The sequence below is a fragment of the Erinaceus europaeus genome, chromosome 7 (genome assembly GCF_950295315.1).
Source record: "Erinaceus europaeus chromosome 7, mEriEur2.1, whole genome shotgun sequence".
NCBI lineage: Eukaryota > Metazoa > Chordata > Mammalia > Eulipotyphla > Erinaceidae > Erinaceus > Erinaceus europaeus.
Genome location: NC_080168.1, coordinates 42,928,139 through 42,947,083, shown reverse-complemented (window position 1 = coordinate 42,947,083; position 18,945 = coordinate 42,928,139). Strand labels below are relative to the sequence as shown.

At 44.3% G+C, this 18,945-nt stretch overlaps 1 protein-coding gene across 2 annotated transcripts in view; it reads right to left on the bottom strand.

Annotated features, from left to right (window-relative positions):
• Positions 1-18,629, bottom strand: part of TDG (thymine DNA glycosylase) — a 29,512-nt gene extending 10,883 nt beyond the window's left edge. The window contains exons 1-4 of one of the 2 annotated variants that reach the window (XM_007527916.3): positions 18,359-18,629; positions 7,888-8,033; positions 4,354-4,595; positions 2,451-2,520 (exon numbers count right to left, since the gene is read on the bottom strand). In XM_007527916.3, coding sequence (XP_007527978.2) covers positions 2,451-2,520; positions 4,354-4,595; positions 7,888-8,033; positions 18,359-18,381 — 481 coding nt within the window. In that variant the 5' untranslated portion in view covers positions 18,382-18,629. The remainder of the gene's footprint in view (positions 1-2,450; positions 2,521-4,353; positions 4,596-7,887; positions 8,034-18,358) is intronic. The other variant, XM_016190324.2, reaches the window with a different exon arrangement.
• Between the last annotated feature and the right edge of the window lie 316 nt (positions 18,630-18,945).

Sequence of the window (18,945 nt, the reverse complement as noted above, 5' to 3'; positions counted from 1 at the left end):
CCCCAGTTCCATGGCTGCCAGTTCTTAGCAACATCGCCCCGCCAGATATTCGTCGGGATGCAGCATCATCTAAGTTCATTTCCCACGTCTACGCTCGACTGGACCTGCCAATATACGCGGATATCTTCGCCCACCCTGTCCAACGCTTGACATCTCGTCATCCAATCTGGTCTCCTACGCCTACACTGAACTTCTCTGTTCCAGACTCTTAGAAACAGAGTTGGCAGTCAGCTGAGGTAAAGAACAAACACCTCATCACAGACCCCTGCAAGCGTCAACCCGGCTTTGACCTAGCTTGTTATGATTGGGCCCTCCTCAATCGCTATAGAACAGGCCATGGCCGGTGCGCCGCTATGTTCCATCGCTGGGGAGCCAGAGACGACCCGAACTGCCCCTGCGGCTACAGACAGACTATGACCCACATAGTCAACGACTGCCACCTCTCCAGATTCAAAGGAGGTCTCGAAACTTTACATCAGGCTCAACCTGACGCTATTGACTGGCTACGGAAGAAGGGCAAACGCTAGAAGAAGAAGAACTGCCTGTGAAGCGACTCCCCTGTAGGTGGGTATTCGGAGGCTCAAACCGGGATCCTTACTCTGGTCCTTACACTTAGCGCCACGTGTGCTTAACCACTGCACTACTGCCCAACTCCCCCAAGACAACATTTCTATTGGATATGTTTATGAGAGAGAGAAGGGGGAGAGACACCAAAGCATTGCCCCGCCACCCATGAAGTTCTGCCTGTCTGTCTCTGGTACTGTTGTGTGGCTCTGGGGATTGAACTCAAGGCCTCACGGCTGAAACACATCTTAAACCTGCTTCCTGCCCCAGCATTTCCCATCTACTACAATTTGACTGTGAATGCATTTCACCTCTCCAAGAATGTAAGTAGAAATCCAGATGGTCTGTGTTCTCACTGAGCTGGCACAATGTACTATTGTTACTACCTGTATAGAATAACATCTAAGGGGGAAAAAAAAAAAACAACTCATTTAAAACAAAAAATTTTCTTTTTTTTTAACAAAAAATTTTCATATCCCTCCACTTCCATATACAAAAGAGGTTCAGTTACATGATTCCTAACCTTTTATTTTTCCACACATGCACATTTAAACAAACACTGTTTTTAAAGACACAAACTATTAATAAATATATCAGATTTAAAAGTAAAATACTGGGATGGGGTATATAGTATAATGGTTATGCAAAGAGAATCTCTGTCTAAGGCTCTGAAATCCCAGGTTCAATCCTCCACATCACCATAAGCCAAAGCTGAGCAGTGCTCTCGTAAAATAAATAAATAAAATACTGTACTGCACCAAAACAAAGGACTTTGGGGCAGAGAAGGGGGAGACCTTTCAGGTCCTGGTGCATGATGGTGGAGAAGAACCTAGGCTGAGGTGATTTCCAGAAAAATCAAGAAATTTTACACATGTATCAACAACTGTATTTACTGTAAACCATTTATCCCTCTAATAAAAGAAAATTTAAACCAAAAAAAAAAAATCTAATTTTTGTGTGTGTGTGTGTGTTTCTGGAGTGGCTAGTAATTTTTATTTTGCAGTTTTTTTTTTTTTTGTGTGTGTGTGTGTGTTTCTGGAATTTTTTGTAAATCAATCTTTTGTAAATCATTCATGGATAGTATCTAACAAGAAATATTTTTATTACTGCAAAATGAAATTCCAAACGATGAAATGGAATATTTTAATGGCATAACTAGAATAGGCAGAAATTACTTTAGAAACTACACTTCATAAATTATGTAATTGTTTTATTTCAGACTTTATTAAAAACAACAAGCCTTGGGGCCAGGTGGTGGTGCACCTTGTTGAGTGCACACATTACAATGTGCAAGGACCTGGGTTTGAGCTACCAGTCCCCACCTGCAGGGGGAAAGCTTTGCGAGTGGTGAAGTAGTGCTGCAAGAGTCTCTCTAGCTTCCCCTTTCCTCTCAACTTCTGGCTGTCTCTATCCAGTAAATAAATAAAAAGATTTTAAAAAGACAACAAACAAAACAAACCAATAAGCCTTATTTCATAATGCAAAGAAAGTATACTTATGTTGACTACTTTTATTCTTTTTTTAATATTTATTTATTCCCTTTTGTTGCTTTTGTTTTATTGTTGTAGTTATTATTGTTGTTGTTCTTGATGTCGTTGTTGTTGGATAGGACAGAGAGAAATGGAGAGAGAAGGGGAAGACAGAGAGAGGGAGAGAAAGATAGTAACCTGCAGACTTGCTTCACCGCTTGTGAAGCGACTCCTCTGCAGGTGGGGAGCTGGGGGCTCGAACCAGGATCCTTATGTGATTACTTTTATTCTTCCAAAGAGGCTTAATATCCAACAACCAATTTGTCTTTCAGTTAATCTGAATCATGGACACTGTAAATAAACCAGTTTTAAATCCCATCTAAAAAAAAGTAAAATGCTAAAAAAATAACCACTTACAAAAATGGTTTCCAGGTCCAGGGTAATGATGCCCTTTATAAGCAGCCATAAGTCCTGGGTTTATACCAATCTACAAAAGAAAATGTAAGAGAAATTTTAGTTTTTTTAAAAAGGGTTTAAGTCCTGGGGTTTCTGGAGAAGTGGTGGACAAAACTGACTATTAAAACACAAATCCATGCCAGCACCATACTTTTTTTTTCCCCAGCACCACACATTTTATCTGTTATCAATGAACTACCTTGATCTGAACAAAATATTTCATTTTGAGGAAAGATACTTCTTTATATGCTGTTTTATTGCTTTTTAAAAAAAGCAGTTTAATTTCCTCTTATTTATGTATTAGAGACAAGCAGCTAGATAGAGACCACAGCACCAAAGATTCCTTCAATTGACTTCCTCTTATCACCAAGTCTTCATCCTCCACCCCAATAGGCTGGAAAGAGAGTTTCCAGACCAGCCAGTCAAACTGAGTCCATGCCCATCCACAAGCCTGCTTCTCAAGTCCAATAAGAACTAGGCAGTAGTGCACCAGGTTAAGCGCATAGTGCAAAGCACAACAACCAGCAAAAAGGTCCCAATTCGAGACCTCTGGCTCCCCACCTGCTTCACTAGTGGGTTGCTTCACTAGTGGCAAGGCAGGTTTGCAGGTATCTTTCTCTCCCTTCTTTCATCTTCTCCTCCTCTCTCAATTTCTCTGTCCTATCCAACAACAACAACAAAAAGGGGGGGGGGGTGAATGGCTTCCAGAAGCAGAGGATTTGTAGTGCAGGCACCTAACCCCAGCGATAACCCTGGAGGCAAAAAAGAACTATCGCTTCACAAGCGGTAAAGCAGGTCTGCAGGTGTCTATCTTTCTCTCCCCTCTCTGTCTTCCCCTCCTCTCTCCATTTCTCTCTGTCCTATCCAACAACGACGACAACAATAATAGCTACAACAATAAAACAAGGGCAACAAAAGGGAATAAATAAAATAAATATTTTTTTAAAAAAGAACTAACCCTGTGCTATATAAGTAATTGTTTGTATGATATTTCATATAGCTACTGACAAAATCTGAATTAAAAATCAGTGTTAATAAGGGAAGACAGCATAATGGTTATACAAATGACTTTCATGCCTGAGGCTTTGAGGTCCCAGGTTCAATTCCCAGTAGTACTATAAACCAGAGCTGAGCAATGCTCTGTTAAAAATAAAAAAGATAGATGCAGATAGCATAACAGTTATGCATAGACTCTCATGTCTGAGGCTCCAAAGTCCCAGGTTCTATCCCTTGCACCACCATAAACCAAAGCTAAGTGGTGCTCTGGTAAAGAAAGAAAGAAAGAAAGAAAGAAAGAAAGAAAGAAAGAAAGAAAGAAAGAAAGAAAGAAAGGGAAGGAGGGAGGGAGGGAGGGGAGAGAGAAAGAAAGAAAGGAAGAGAGAGAGAAGGAAGGAAGGAAGGAAGGAAAGAAAGAGAAAGAAGAGAAGAGGAGAGGAGAGGAGAGGAGAGGAGAGGAGAGGAGAGGAGAGGAGAGGAGAAGAGAAGAGAAGAGAAGAGAAGAGAAGAGAAGAGAAGAGAAGAGAAGAGAAGAGAAGAGAAGAGAAGAGAAATCATTGTTATCATTTATGGAGAACTCAGAGGTGTCGTGTAAACAAAGTGATTCACATGCACTTATATTTAGTTGTAACCCTGTGAGGGAGACACTATTCTCACTGGTTCTAGCTTGCCTAAGATCATCCCATGGGGCAGGATTTGAGACCTGACAGCCAACACTCCCTTATAACAGTCTTACAAATGTAACACCATCTACTACCAAAAGGATTCTTAAAAGGAATCTTTCAGCCACATGCTATTTGCAAGGACAAAACTAAGTAAAACCAATCCACCAGTGTTATTTATACAACCAAAGGAGAAGCATCCTTACGATCACAATGTCCAGGTTGAATGTCAAAATGTCGGGGAGGGTCTTGGTCAGAAGTTCAGCTTCTGAAACCCCGTTGAAACGGTCTACTTTCCTTTTTACTTTAAACGTGTCTGTGATTTTCTCTTGCTTTTCTTTTGATTTCTTGGCCTTACTTGATTTTTTTGCCTCAGCAGGTTTTTTTGGTTCCGCTAGCTTTTTGGGTTCTGTTGTTCTGGGTTTTCTTTTCCTCCCTTTTGGAGTCTCTGAAACACAATGGAGCATAGAACACCACTCACAAATTTTAGGCAGCTTCCCCACAAGTCACCCCCACCAACATTCTTTTCATCACTCTTTAAAATTAAAACACATACACACACACTCAACTTTTTTGCTTAGTTTTGTCATTGCTGGGAATGAGTCATTCTGGGTTAACTTTTTAAGATGCGAGACAGAAATAAAACTGTTAGCACTGAAGTTTCCTCCAATGCAGCTGAGGATAGTTTAAACCTAGGCTGTATACATGGCAAAGTGAACTGTTTTGCTGACCTTTTTAATTTTTCTTTCCATTTCTCAGCCTCAGTCTCCTCTGTACTACCTCTCTTTTCTACTACCCTAAAACAAGATTCATAGAACCCCAAGTCCCATAACCTGTCCTCTCTATTTTTCTGATAAAATATCTGTACCAAACAGATTGATTTTCCACACACTCTCATCTGGCATCCGGGTCAAGCCAGGGGCATGAAAATACCTATCAATATGTATTATGTTGTATAAATTCTAAAAATAAATTTCCAAGTAATTAAGTGAGAAACGGACAGAAAAAGTGGGAGGGAGCCAGGGAGATGTTTAATGTGTGTTAGAGCAATGGATTTGCATGCCTGACATTCCAGGTTCAATCTCTGGCACCAACCATAAACCAAAGCTGAACAGTGGTCTGGTCTGCCTACCCTCCCACCCATAAAAATAAGTATATCTGAATAAAAGACAGAAAGAAAGAAGAAAAGATAGAGAAAGAAAAGGAGAGAAGCATTTAAACTCAATTTCCCTGTAATTTTCTAGTAGAAAAAAATCTCAAATGATCTGCAGACTTCTTTTGGGTTACCAGGGCTCCACACACAGTCAAAGTGGGGAACTTAGAGGTGCTGAGTGAGGATGAAATCTCTGCACTGACAGTATTTTTTTCAAAAAGCAAGATGAAGGAACTTATCTCAGGACTGAAAAGAGTTTATCAGTCTTGGCACTACTGTCACTTTAGGCTGACCAGGTCTTGGCGAGGGAGACTTTGCTGTATACTACAGAACATCACCGGAACCTTGTCCTCTGCCCACTAGATGCTATCAGCACCCTCAGTCCTGATAACCCCGTGTCTCCAGGGACTGAGGGAAGGGTGCAGGCTGTGTGCTTTGATATGTATGCATTCTGGGCTGAGCTCCAATACACACAAGGCACCAGAACACTGAGGGAGGCCTGGGTGCTGTGTGTGTCCTCCCCCACAAACCTGAAATAAAAGGAATGAAAGCCGTAACCACAGAAGCAGTGAAACCACTCATCTATACTATCCTGGCACTGCAAAAAATTCCAACAGTTCCTGGGGGTGGTGGTGGTGAAATTACCCTCTAGTCAAACACCAAAAGCCCTGGTCTTCTCCCTGTTAGGAACCTGGGAATTAACTCCAGACTCTTTCCCCCTCATTCCCTACTTATATCCATGGTCAAGTAATTCTTTTTCTTTTTTTTTATATTTATTTATTTTCCCTTTTGTTGCCCTTGTTTTTTTATTGTTATTGTTCTTGCTGTCATCATTGTTAGATAGGAAGAGAGAAATGGAGAGAGGAGAGGAAGACAGAGAGAAAGATAGACACCTGCAGACCTCCTTCACTGCTTGTGAAGCAACCCCCCTGCAGGTGGGGAGCCAGGGACTCGAACCAGGATCCTTACGCCTGTCCTTGCACTTTGTGTTTTTATTTTTCTTTTTTGCCTCCAGGGTTATCACTGGGGCTCGGTGCCTACATTATGAACCCACTGCTCCTAGAAGCCGTTTGTCCCATTTTCTTTTGTAGTTGTTGTCCTTGTTGTTATTATTGTTATTGTTGCTATTGCCATTGTTGTTGTCCAACAGGACAGAAAGAAATCAAGAGGAGGGTGAGGTGGGGGGGTGAGGAGAGAAAGACAGACACCTGCAGACCTGCCTCACCACTTGTGAAGTGATCCCCCTGCAGGTGGGGAGCTGGGGTTCGAACTGAGATCCTTACTCAGGTTCTTGCGCTTTGCACCATGTGTGTTTAACCCACTGAGCTACCTCTCGGTCCATGCTAATCCTTTTTTTTTTGGCCTACAAGTTTTGCCATGCTCTCTCCTGACCAATTATCACCTATGTTTTCAGACTGATGTTTGAAAATGTCAATCTGTTGGGAGTCGGGCTGTAGCGCAGTGGGTTAAGCGCAAGTGGCGCAAAGCACAAGGACCGGCATAAGGATCCCGGTTCGAACTCCAGCTCCCCACCTGCAGGGGAGTCGCTTCACAGGTAGTGAAGCAGGTCTGCAGGTGTCTGTCTTTCTCTCCCCCTCTCTGTCTTCCCCTCCTCTCTCCATTTCTCTCTGTCCTATCCAACAACGACAACAACAATAATAACTACAACAATAAAACAACAAGGGCAATAAAAGGGAATAAATAAATAAAATAAATATTAAAAAAAAATAAGGCAAAGAGAAAATGTCAATCTGTTAAGTTATTTTCTGCTGCTATTCTTTAACAGTTCCCTATTGCCTTCAGGAGAGACTGCACATGCTTTAGGTTACACAAAGCTCCTCCACTACCCTTGTTCAGATCCTTCTCTCATCCCAGCCTTCAATAACTCCGACCCGTTCAGCTTTCAGGCCAGTCCGTGCTTCTTCATGCTTTGGAGCACGCTGCTCACTTGGCTTGACCCCCCCACGCCCCCCCTTCATAGTTCTGAGAAGCTACTCTTGAGCCCCAGTGCACAGACAGTGCCCGCAACATCCTACGCCCCCTTTACCACTCTGCACTGGGAGGCACAGTCCACATTTTCCTTGTTGTTTTCCCTACCACCATATGAGTTGTTTGAGGGGCATCACAATGCTTGGCACACATTAAGTTCTTAAACAAATGGGTTAGGCTTTGCAATGCCACATTCCATCACTGAACACTTTTCTTAATTTAGTGGGCTGATGCAATACCTCATTTTCTTTCTTTCTTAGTTGCTGGCCTGGTTATTGTTGTGGCTTGGTGCCAGTACTACAACTCCACTGTTCCTGGTAGCCATTTCTTCCTTCCTTCCTTCCTAGCTTCCTAGCTTCCATCCTTCCTTTTACTTCCTTTTACATTGGACAGGACACAGAGAGAGAGAAGATACAGAGGGAGAAAGATAGACACCTGCAGGCCTGTTTCACTGCTCATAAAGCAGTCCTCCCTGTAGGTGGGGAGCAGGGGCTTGAACCCAGATCCTTGTTCATGGTAATATGTGCATTTAACCAGGCGTACCAATCCCAGGCCTGTCGCAACATCTCATTTTCTAAACCGTCTGGGGGGACACTACCTTGCACAGGTTCCTGAGCAGGAGTGGGGTCTGGAAGCTCTGCTGGCATCTGCTGCTGTTCACTCATGACTGTCATAGGAGGAGCTTCAGCCATCATGTGTTGAAATGGAAATGGATAAAAAGCTTGAGCTTGCTGAAAGGAATAGCTGAAAGGACAAGAATGACAACCAAGTCACCCAAATGTAAGAGTAAACGATCGGCTGCAGGAAGTCTTCAGGATTTACACACTTTGTGACCATATTTTGTAGCATTCATTTGTCGTAGACAGATAGTTGGGGCAAGGGGAAGAGCAAGAGCCATGCCCCTTTGTACACATTCATCTAGTGTTTCCCGAGAGCCAGCTAACAAAGCTGGCTCTCACAAGGATAAGATGTGTCATCAGTGAAACTCACCAGGACTGTCAAATCAGTCTGCACTTTCTCTGAAATGAGATCATGGTAATTGCTAAGCAGAGAGATGTAAAAGGCCCACCAATCCATACAGGGCTAAAATGCCCACAGAGGGGAGTCGGGCGGTAGCATAGCTGGTTGAGCGCACGTGGCGCAAAGCGCAAGGACCAGCATAAGGATACCAATTCAGCCCCCAGCTCCCTACCTGCAGGGGAGATGCTTCACTGGCGGTGAAGCAGGTCTGCAAGTATCCATCTTTCTCTCCCCCTCCTCTCTCCATTTCTGTCCTATCCAACAATAGTGACATCAATAACAACAATAGCCACAACAATAAAAAAAAACAAGGCCAACAAAAAAGGGAATAAATAAATATATAAATATATTTTTTAAATGCCCACAGAGACTATTTATGTCTGTCTTCAGCATTTAATCATCTTGGCACTGAAGGTCCCCACCAGTCTAAGACATGATTGACTTATGACAACACAGTGTGCGTTCCAGATGCAGTTTTCTGATAATGTAGATACTTCAAAGGTTACCACCATGGTGATCCCACACCTTTATCAACCACAGAATTGACATTCCTTTGAGAACATTTTAAGATGTACTCTCTTAGCAATTAATTTCAAGTTCATGATACGGCATCCTTGGCTGCAATCACTGTGCTGAACACAAGGTCCCAGAGCTGCTCATTCTTTTAACTGGAAATCTGCACTCCTCACTCACATCTCTCCACTCCCACCCCCAGTCAAACTCTATGTTCTCTTTTATCTGCCTGTTTATTTATTCACTGGGTCTATCTGGGTCTTGCTAGTATGCCCCACCCCCCACACTCTAAATGAGGACTCAAATAAATATGTGTGTGAATTTAAGGGGAACACTGTCCAACTCTTTTTTTTTTTGCCTCCAGGGTTATCGCTGGGGCTCTGTGTTGGCACTATGAATCCACTGATCCTAGTGGCCAACTTCTCCTTCTTTCCTTCCTTCCTTTCTTTCCCCTTTTTTTGCCCTTGTTGTTTTATTGTTGTTGTTGTTGTTGGACAGGAAAGAGAGAAATGGAAAGAGGGGAAGACGAAGGGGGGAGAGAAAGATAGACACCTGCAGACCTGCTTCACTGCCTGCAGGTGGGGAGCTGGGGCTCGAACCAGGATCCTTACTCCAGTCCCTGCACTTTGCACCACATGCGCTTAACCTGCTTTGCTACTGCCCGAATCCCCCCCCCCTTTTTTTTATTGGATAAATTGAAAGAGATGGGGAAGATAGTAAGGGGAAGAGAAAGATAGACACCTATAGACCTATTCCGCCACCTGTGAAGCAATCCCCCCCGTTAAGTGGGGAATTGGGGGCTCAAACCTGGATCTTTGTGCCAGCCCCTGTGCTTCGTACTATGTGTGCTTAACCTGCCTGGCCCCCAAACCTCCTTTCTGAACATGCTTCAAACTTTGCTCAGAATATTCTGTTCATTGTAAGGAACATAGGCCCCAGAGATGACAATTTCCAAAAAAGATTTCTGATGACATAACCACTCTCTCAAGTTGTTGCCAGCAACATAAAGCCAGGGAAATAAGCACACATTATGAAACTCAAACTACAGCCAATGCCAGATGATGTCATCAGATGTTCAACAGGGAGAAGACCCTTGGGGGGTAATAGATAAATAGCATTTGGAGAGGAAAAACGTGTTCTTTTTTTTTTTTTTTAGTTATTATCTTTATTTATTTATTGGATAGAGAAAGTCAGAAGTTGAGAGGGAAGGGAGTGATAGAGAGAGAGAGACACCTGCATCACTGCTTCACCACTTGTGAAGCTTTTCCCCTGCAAGTGGGGGCCGGGGGCTCAAACCTGGGTCCTTGTGCACTGTAAGATGTGCTCTCAACCAGGTGTGTCACCACTTGGCCCCTAAAAACATGTTCTATGGCAAGATGCTTTATTAGATCTTTCTCCATGACATACAGAGAAAGAAAATAAGAGTGTTCAAAAGGGAGTGGTTTAAAAGGCAAAGTAGGGGAGTCGGGCCATAGCACAGTGGGTTAAGCACAGGTGGCACAAAGCGCAAGAGTGGGGGGGGAAGGATCCCAGTTCGATCCCCCGGCTCCCCACCTGCAGGGGAGTCCCTTTACAAGCAGAGAAGCAGGTCTGCAGGTGTCTTTCTCTCCCCCACTGTCTTCCCCTCCTTTCTCCATTTCTCTCTGTCCTATCCAACAACGACAATAATAACTACAACAATAAAACAACATGGGCAACAAAAGGGAATAAATATTTTTAAAAAGGGAATAAATATTTTAAAATAAAAGGCAAAGTAGGACACTTTAAAGGGTGAACTTTATAGCATATAAATCATATTTTAATAAAAAGTTTTAAGAAAGTGAGGATTCTAAAACATTCCCCCTGTATAAGTATAAATGGTCCAGGCAGACACATGGTAAACAGACTGGTGTTAGGAGGAGGTTATACTGCAGGAGGCTCACAGGTAAATAGATCGCTGACCCCGTTGATCCAATGGACAAACCACCGGTGAGACATTTTGTTAAGAAACTAGCTCTTCAAGAATAAATTACAATGAAAAAGGTTAGGAGTTAATGAGAAAGACAGTAAACATTATTATTATTATTTTATACCAGAGCACTGGTCAGCTCTGGCTTATGGTGGTGTGGGGTATTGAACCTGGGACTTTGGAGCCTCAGGTGTGAGAGTCTCTCTGTATAACCATTATGATATCTACCCCCAGTAAATTTTATCTTAGGCGTTTTATTTCTTTGGTTATATTGTTCTCAAATGATAGGACAGAACGAACAGTACAATAGTAAATGGTGACATGATTTTCTTTTCTTTTTAAAAACATTTTGAAACTATTTATTTCCCCCTTTGTTGCCCTTGTTGTTTTGTATTGTTGTTGTTATTGTTGTCGTTGTTGCTGGATAGGACAGAAAGAAATGGAGAGAGGAGGGGTTAGACAACAGGGGAGAGAAAGACACCTGCAGACCTGCTTCACCGCCTGTGAAGTGACTCCCCTGCAGGTGGGAAGCCAGGGCCTCGAACCGGGATCCTTCCTCTGGTCCTTGTGCTTTGCCCCATGTGCGCTTAACCCGCTGCGCTACCACCCGACTCCCAAGAAAACTGTTTCTAAGTTTTGTGAGAATTATGGTGGTAATCTTTGGGAGGTGGGAAGATGGGGATATAGGACTTTGATGGTGAGGTAGTGAGGAACTGTATACTGTAAATCTTACAATCTTGTAGCCCACTATTAATCACAAATAAAAAATGGGGGAAAGAAACACTAAGGCCAGATTATTTTTTTTTGCCTCAGGGGTTTATTGTTGCAGCTCACTTCCTGCACTATGAATTCACTGCTCCTGGTGGCCATTTTTTCCATTTTATTGGATAGGACAGAGAGAAATTGAGATGGGGAGATAGAGGGAGGGAGACAAGAGAGACACCTTCAGCCCTGCTTCACTGCTTGTGAAGCTTCCCTCCTCTGCAGGTGGGGAGCTGGGGGCTCAAACCCAGATTCTTGTGCAGGTCCTTCCACCTCATACTATATGCGCTTAACTGGGTGCACCACCGCTTGAACCCTCAAAGGCCAGAAATTAAAAGATTAAAACAGGGGTTGGGTGGTAGCGCAGCAGGTTAAGCTGTCCTATCCAACAACAATAACAGCAATGACAACAATAATAGCAACAAGGGTAACAACAAGGGTAACAAAAATGGGGAAAATAGCCTCCAGGAGCAGTGGATTCATAGTGTAGGCACCGAGTCCCAGCAATAACCCTAGAGGCAAAAAATTTTTTAAAAAAATTTAAAACAAAGTATTAAAATTGTGCTTGCAGAAAGTAAAACGGCCATTTTTGCATTTTTTTTTTTACTACTCTTCATAGCATTTCCTCCCAGCAAACTGTCAATATACATTGGTTCTTCTGTGCTTATGACTGAAATGGTTCAGTGAGGAATGGGTTACAGTGAGGTCGTACGCAGTTACCCTCTGAAAATTCTTTTTTTTTTTAAAGATTTTATTTATTTATTCATGAGAAAGCTAGGAGGATAGAAAGGAGAAAGAACCAGACATCACTCTGGTACATGTGCTGCCAGGGATTGAACTCAGGACATCATGCTTGAGAGTCCGATGCTTTATCCACTGCGCCACCTCCCGGACCACAACCCTCTGAAAATTCTAGTAAATGAACTGTAACTTTAGATTGTGGCCAGTCTCAGTTTTCACAAAACTAAGAGCTTCTTTCAGCTTCATATTTATGAATGACACATGGTCACAATGAAATGAGCAGTTAAGGCCTGTGTAAGTTCTGCCTGTTCAATTTCTGTCACACTGTCTGGACAGCAGAATGCCTGCTTGCAGAGTCCTCACACAGGTGAATGCTCCCTCAAGGACTTTTTTTTTTTCAAGGTTTTTTATTTATGAGAAAGAGAGAGAGAGAGAGAACCAGACATCACTCTGGTACATGTGCTGCTGGGGATCGAAATCAGGACCTCATGCTTGAGAGTCCAATGCTTTATCCACTGCACTACCTCCCGGACCACAAGGACCTTTTTTTTTTTATGAGGACACTAATCCCAGTTATAAGGCTCTGACAACAAGAGCTAAATAAACAAGTCCCACTTGCCCCACCTCCAACTGCTAATGCAGTGGGGGGCTTGAATTCCAAATGTAGATTAGAATAAGAATTTTGGAGGGACACACACATACTGTCTGTAATAACATTTTGCTATCTTCACTTTAACTAAACAAATACAACACTAAGATTTACCAATTCCCCCATAGGACCTTGCCCTCAACTTGGATCAACAATACTAGACAATGTTCCATCCTCCCGGAGGTTGGACAACATACTCTATGCTACACCTGAGGAAGATGGGTCCTGATATTGGGGCAACTTGGAATGTTCCTACTGATGACCACAGAATGTGAACTCAGATCTACAGGGATGCAGAGGTCACATAAGCTCCTAAGCTGAATATGGGCCCCAGATCAGATCAAATTGATGGGGTTTACAATCAGCAATATTTATATACCTTTCCCATATTTGGGAGCTACTCTTCCCAGATCCAGCTTTCTGGTCCTTTTTCCAGCCATGACATCATTTCCCCAGACAACAACTAGGATCCACCTGCATATCAGATTTCAGGCTCAGGGGAAAAAAAAAAAAAAACTAGTATAGCCACAGGCCCTTCGGAATATAACTAAAATATGTCTACTAGCTATCTACAGAATGGCGACAGCCCCCCCAACTCTTTATCTGCACTACTCCAGACTTTAGGTTCATGATTAGTCAACAATTTGTTCGGCTTTATATGTTAAGTCTCTTTTCAGCCACCAGGTTCCAGATGCTAGCATGATGCCAACCAGACTTCCCTGGACAGACAACCCCACCAAGGTGTCCTGGAGCTTCGATTCCCCAGAACCCCACCCCACTAAGGAAAGAGAGAGGCAGGCTGGGAGTATGAATCAACCTGCTAACGCCCATGTTCAGCAGAGAAGCAATTACAGAAGCCAGACCTTCCACCTTCTGCATCCCACAATGACCTTGGGTCCATACTCCCAGAGGGATAAAGAATAGGAAAGCTATCAGGGGAGGGGATACAGAGATCTGGTGGTGGGAATTTTGGAGTTGTGCCCCTCTTATCCTATGGTTTTGTCAGTGTTTCCTTTTTATAAATAAATAATAAAAAAAGGAAAAAAAGGTTTACCAATTAACGACCCATATTTTGTTGTTCCCCCCCCCCCCTTTTTTTTTTTACCAGAGCACTGCTCAGCTCTGGCTTATGGCGGTGTGGGGGATTGGACCTGGGACTTAAAAGCCTCAGGCATGAAAGTCTTTTTGCATAACCATTATGCTATACCCCCACTCTTGTTTCTCCCTTATTTCCCACTTTTACTACAGAACTGTGGCTCTTTGTGTAAAAAAGGATTCACCAATTCAGTGAATCACCAGGCCAGTAACTGCACTGCCATGAGCCCCCTGCATCTGACCCTCATCAGCTGTGAGGAAGGCACTTTGAAGCCAGGCAGCCTGGGATCACATTTCAGGTTTGTTATGCACCAGCTTAGCAGGGCTGTTCCTTACTTTCTTTACCACACAGCTTCCACATCCATTAAATAGGAGTACTAACTCCTAATTCATTGGTCATGAGAAGAAAATGAGCCAACAGATTTAAAACTGCCTCCCCCTCTACCTCTCACCTTCTAAACACACAGAAGTGGAGTCATCCAGGCACCTAGCCTGAGTGATGAAAAAAAAATAAACAAACAGCAGATCAACAAAAAGCTGCATCCTATCATCATTCCTCTCATGTCTAGTCTCATATGGTAATTTTAAAATGAACCTAGTGGGTCAGCAAAATAGCACACTTGGACAGTGAGCTGCTTTGCCATGTGTGCAACCCAGGTTTGAGCTTGGCCTCCATCGCACTGAGGGACGCTTCAATGCTGTGGTTTCTTTCACTACTGCTCTCCCTCTCTTTAAAATAATAATAATAAAGAACCTAGTTTGGTAGACTTTTTTTTTAATATTTATTTATTTCCTTTTGTTGCCCTTCTTTTCTATTGTTGTAGTTATTATTGTTGTTGATATTGATGTCAATGTTGTTGGATAGGACAGAGAGAAAATGGAGAGAGGAGAAGACAGAGAGGGGGAGAGAAAGATAGACACCTGCAGACCTACTTATCACCTGTGAAATGACTCCCCTGCAGGTGGGGAGCCAGGGGCTTGAACCGGGATCCTTACAATGGTCCTTGTGCTTCGTGCTGCATGCACTTAACCTGCTGCGCTACTGCCCGTCTCCCATTTGGTATGTTTTTTAGTTTCCCCTGAACTGTAACTTAAACTGTAACTGTAGTTTCTTTCATACATACTCAATAAACACTAAGAAGGGACTGGGAGACAGCTCAACCCAGAAGAGTGCACACTTCACCATGTACAAGGACTTGGTTGCAAGACCCTGGCCGCTATATGCAAAAAGGAGGCTTCAAAAACAGTGAAGGAATGTTGTGGGGGTGTTTTCTCTGTCTCTCACCATATGAAAATAAAATAATCTGCCAGGAGCAGTGAAACCACAGGTGTAAAGCTTTGCTCCCCAAAAAAATAGGTGGCAAAGAAAAGCCCACTGAAGTCAGGGAGACAGCATAATGGTTATGAAAAAGGCTTTCATGCCTAAGACACCAAAGGTCCCAGGTTCAATCTCCACCATAAACTAAAGCTGACTAGTGCTCTGGTAAAAAAAAAAAAAAAAAAAGGGCGGGGAGAGAAAATCCCACTGAGCAGCCCAGAAGGTGGCACAGAGGGTAAGGGATGAGGTCCTGAGTTCAATCCCCAATTTCACATGTGCCAGAGTGATACTCTAGTTCCCCTTCCCCCCCATTAATTAATAAGTGAGAAAACAAAGAAAGAAAGAGCCCCACTGAGAAGTAAACTTTTGTTTTAGGATCAGTAAGAAGATAGGCTCTACTTATGGAACAAACAGGTCTATTTTCAGGTTTCAGGCCTCTCTTCCTTTGTCTACAAGTCCTCAGTGACTGCTGTAGTTTGGGCTCTCATTTGAAATGCAACTCATCTAGTCTTTGTTATCTCTCGAACTATACTCTCCTATTCTTATTATTTTCAGAAACTTTTTATTAAGAAAGAGACCAGAGTACCACTCACATTTTATGCAGTACCAGGGATAGAATGGAGGGCCGGGCTGGAACCCAGGGCCTAGCACAGGCAAGACATGTATGTTATCTAGCCACCTCCTGAGGCATCCCTATCATCTCTCTTTTAATTTTATTAAATATTTATATATTTCCTTTTGTTGCCCTTGTTGTTTTATTGGTGTAGTTCTTATTGTTGTTGTTACTGATGTCATTGTTGGATAGGACAGAGAGGGGAAGACAGGGGGAGAGAAAGATAAGACACCTGTGGACCTGCTTCACGGCCTGTGAAGCGACTCCCCTGCAGGTGGGGAGCCAGGGGTTTGAACCGGGATCTTCCTGCTGGTCCTTGCGCTTCGCGCCACGTGCACATAATCTGCTGCGCCAACGTCAGACTCCCCTTATCATCTTTTTAAGTCTCAACCCATAACCTTTTTTGAGTATCTTAAAAGCTGACCTCCCAAATAAATCCATTACACTCAACACTCAAATTCACCACATCAAATGTGGCTCACACAAAAGTACTGGTGCACCCAAGAAGCACCTTCTCAGGTTCACCTGGGGCCTGAGTCATTTCAGAATCATCACAGCTAAACCCTAGGGAACACAAATACAGAGCTCCATGTAGTTTCCCGAGATGAAAGCTTTATGAGTCCAAGGAATGATTCTCATTGCTGAGCTATACTGGAGAGCAATGACTTTGCTCTAACACACTGGGTGAGGTCTCATACAGTGTGATTCATCTCATGGGAAGCTTTACCAGGGTTTTTGATTCTGCTCTGCAGACAGACCACAACGATGACAGCGATGCCACAAGTTCTGGAGGTCACTCTAATTTGTAAAGTTTTCCTGAAAAAGATGCTATTTCAGGATCTGATTGATCCACACAGTCAGAACAAGTATAGGCTTTGATTTATTACATTTTTCCCCCTAAATGGTGTTCCCAAGCTCAGGACCCATTAGCCAGTGTTATTCACTAGACCTAGTGTTATTTTCTTCCACTCTCATTTCTTCATAGGCCCTGTTACCATATCTGATTATTTCCCCATTTTCTTATTTACTAGGAGTTCAAATCTCGATATACCTGCTTTTGCAAAAACAAAACACTCATGGGGCTGGATGGTGGCATAACATGATTGCACATGCTACCAAGTGCAAGGACCTGGGTTCAAACCCCTGGTCCCCACCTGCAGGGGGAAAGCTTTGCAAGTGGTGAAGCAGGACTGCAGGTGCTTCTCTCTCTACCACCCCCTTCCCTCTCGACTGTATAGAGTATAGTTCAAGAGATAACAAAGACTACTACCCCCTTCCCTTTCTGTCTCTGCCCAATAGATAAATAAAGATAATAAGCATTAAAAGAAAAAACCACTCTCCAAAACACCTATTTAAGCAGATCATGAAGACAGCATAGTGGTTATATGAAAAGACGTTAATGTCCGAGGCTCCGATGTCCCAGGTTCAATCCCCTGCACCACCAGAAGTCAGAGTTAAGCAGTGTTCCTGGTTGACTTCTTGAGGTCTTACTCGCAATACTCTGCTTTCTTCTTCTTCTAGTGTTTGCCCTTCTTCCGTAGCCAGTCAACAGCATCAGGTTGAGCCTGCTTGGGACTCTGGAAGTCAATACTCTGCTTGGGACCCTGGAAGTCATTCTGGATCAACCTTGGAGGGTGTGGTGTGGTGGAAGCCTCGAAACCCCAAGAACTTGGGGAAAAAAAAAAAAAAACTAGGGAGTCGGGCGGTAGGGCAGCGGATAGGGCAGCGGGTTAAACGCACGTAGCGCAAAGACATGGACCGGAGGAAGGATCGAGCCCTCGGCTCCCCACCTGCAGGGGAGTCGCTTCACAGGCGGTGAAGCAGGTCTGCAGGTGTCTGTCTTTCTCTCCCTGTCTTCCCCTCCTCTTTCCAATTCTCTCTGTCCTATCCCACAATGACATCAATAACTACAACAATAAAACAAGGACAACAAAAAGGAAAATAAAAAAATAAATAAATAAAAAATAATAAAAAGCTAAGAGTGAGGGGTGGCAGGCAGTGGCCCACACGTTATGTGCAAGGACTCGTGTTCGAGGCCCCGCTCCCCACCTTCAGGGAGAACGGTTCACGAGCGGTGAAGCAAGTCTGTAGGTGTCTGTCTTTTTCCCTGTCCATCTCTCAATTTCTCTCTGTCCATCTTTAGAGTGAGACCCGGGCTGCCTCGACAAGACAGCGCCCCGCCGGGTCATAGCGGAAGATGCGACGAAACGCGCCGCCGGAAGGAGCCGAGCGCGAGGACAGGCTCCCGCGGGGCCTCCGCAGGCGGCCAAAGGCCCAGAGGGCCGGGCCGGCAATGCGCACGCGCCGCCGCGGCCTTTGTACTCGGGCGGCGGCCGGGAAGCCCCCCGCGTGCGTGCGCGCGCCCGCGAGGGGAGCCCGGGGGCAGGGCCGCGCGCCACCACGGCCTTACCTGCCCGTGTTCTCCGCTTCCATTCCCCGCAGCCGGTTTGAGAGGCAGGCCGGCAGGCAAGCAAGCGGGCGCCTGGTCCGTCTAGAAACGCGGCGGATGGAAGCAGGACGGTACGACAGTACCCGGAGACTTGGCTGGACCCGATCTCTGATCTCTAGCAGGACAGGGACGGCGGCCAGCGCTCAAGCTCCTCCCCCGGGCTCCGAGCTTCCCTCCCCCCACCCTCTGCCCCCCGAATTCGCTCGGCGTTTCCGTCCGTTCAGAGCCAAATCCCGCTGCGGGCGGCCGTCACGTGACGCAGGACAGGCCAATAGCGTCCTGTCCCCTCTCGTTGGTTCTCGGCGCGCCGCGTGGCCTTTCGGGGAGGTGGAGGACCAAAGCTGGGCGGGTGGGCGTGCTAGACAGGCCGAAGCTTTTGTTTTCCCATATTCTGCAAGGAGGGGGGCCGTCCGCTGGGGGCGCTGTGTACGTGGAGTGCTTACATCAAATTGTTCAGATTTCTTTTTTTCCCCCACTTGTATTTTATGACGATGGGAAACGACGTTTTGCCATGATTGATCAAATCATGTGTGTGATGTAGAAGAAAA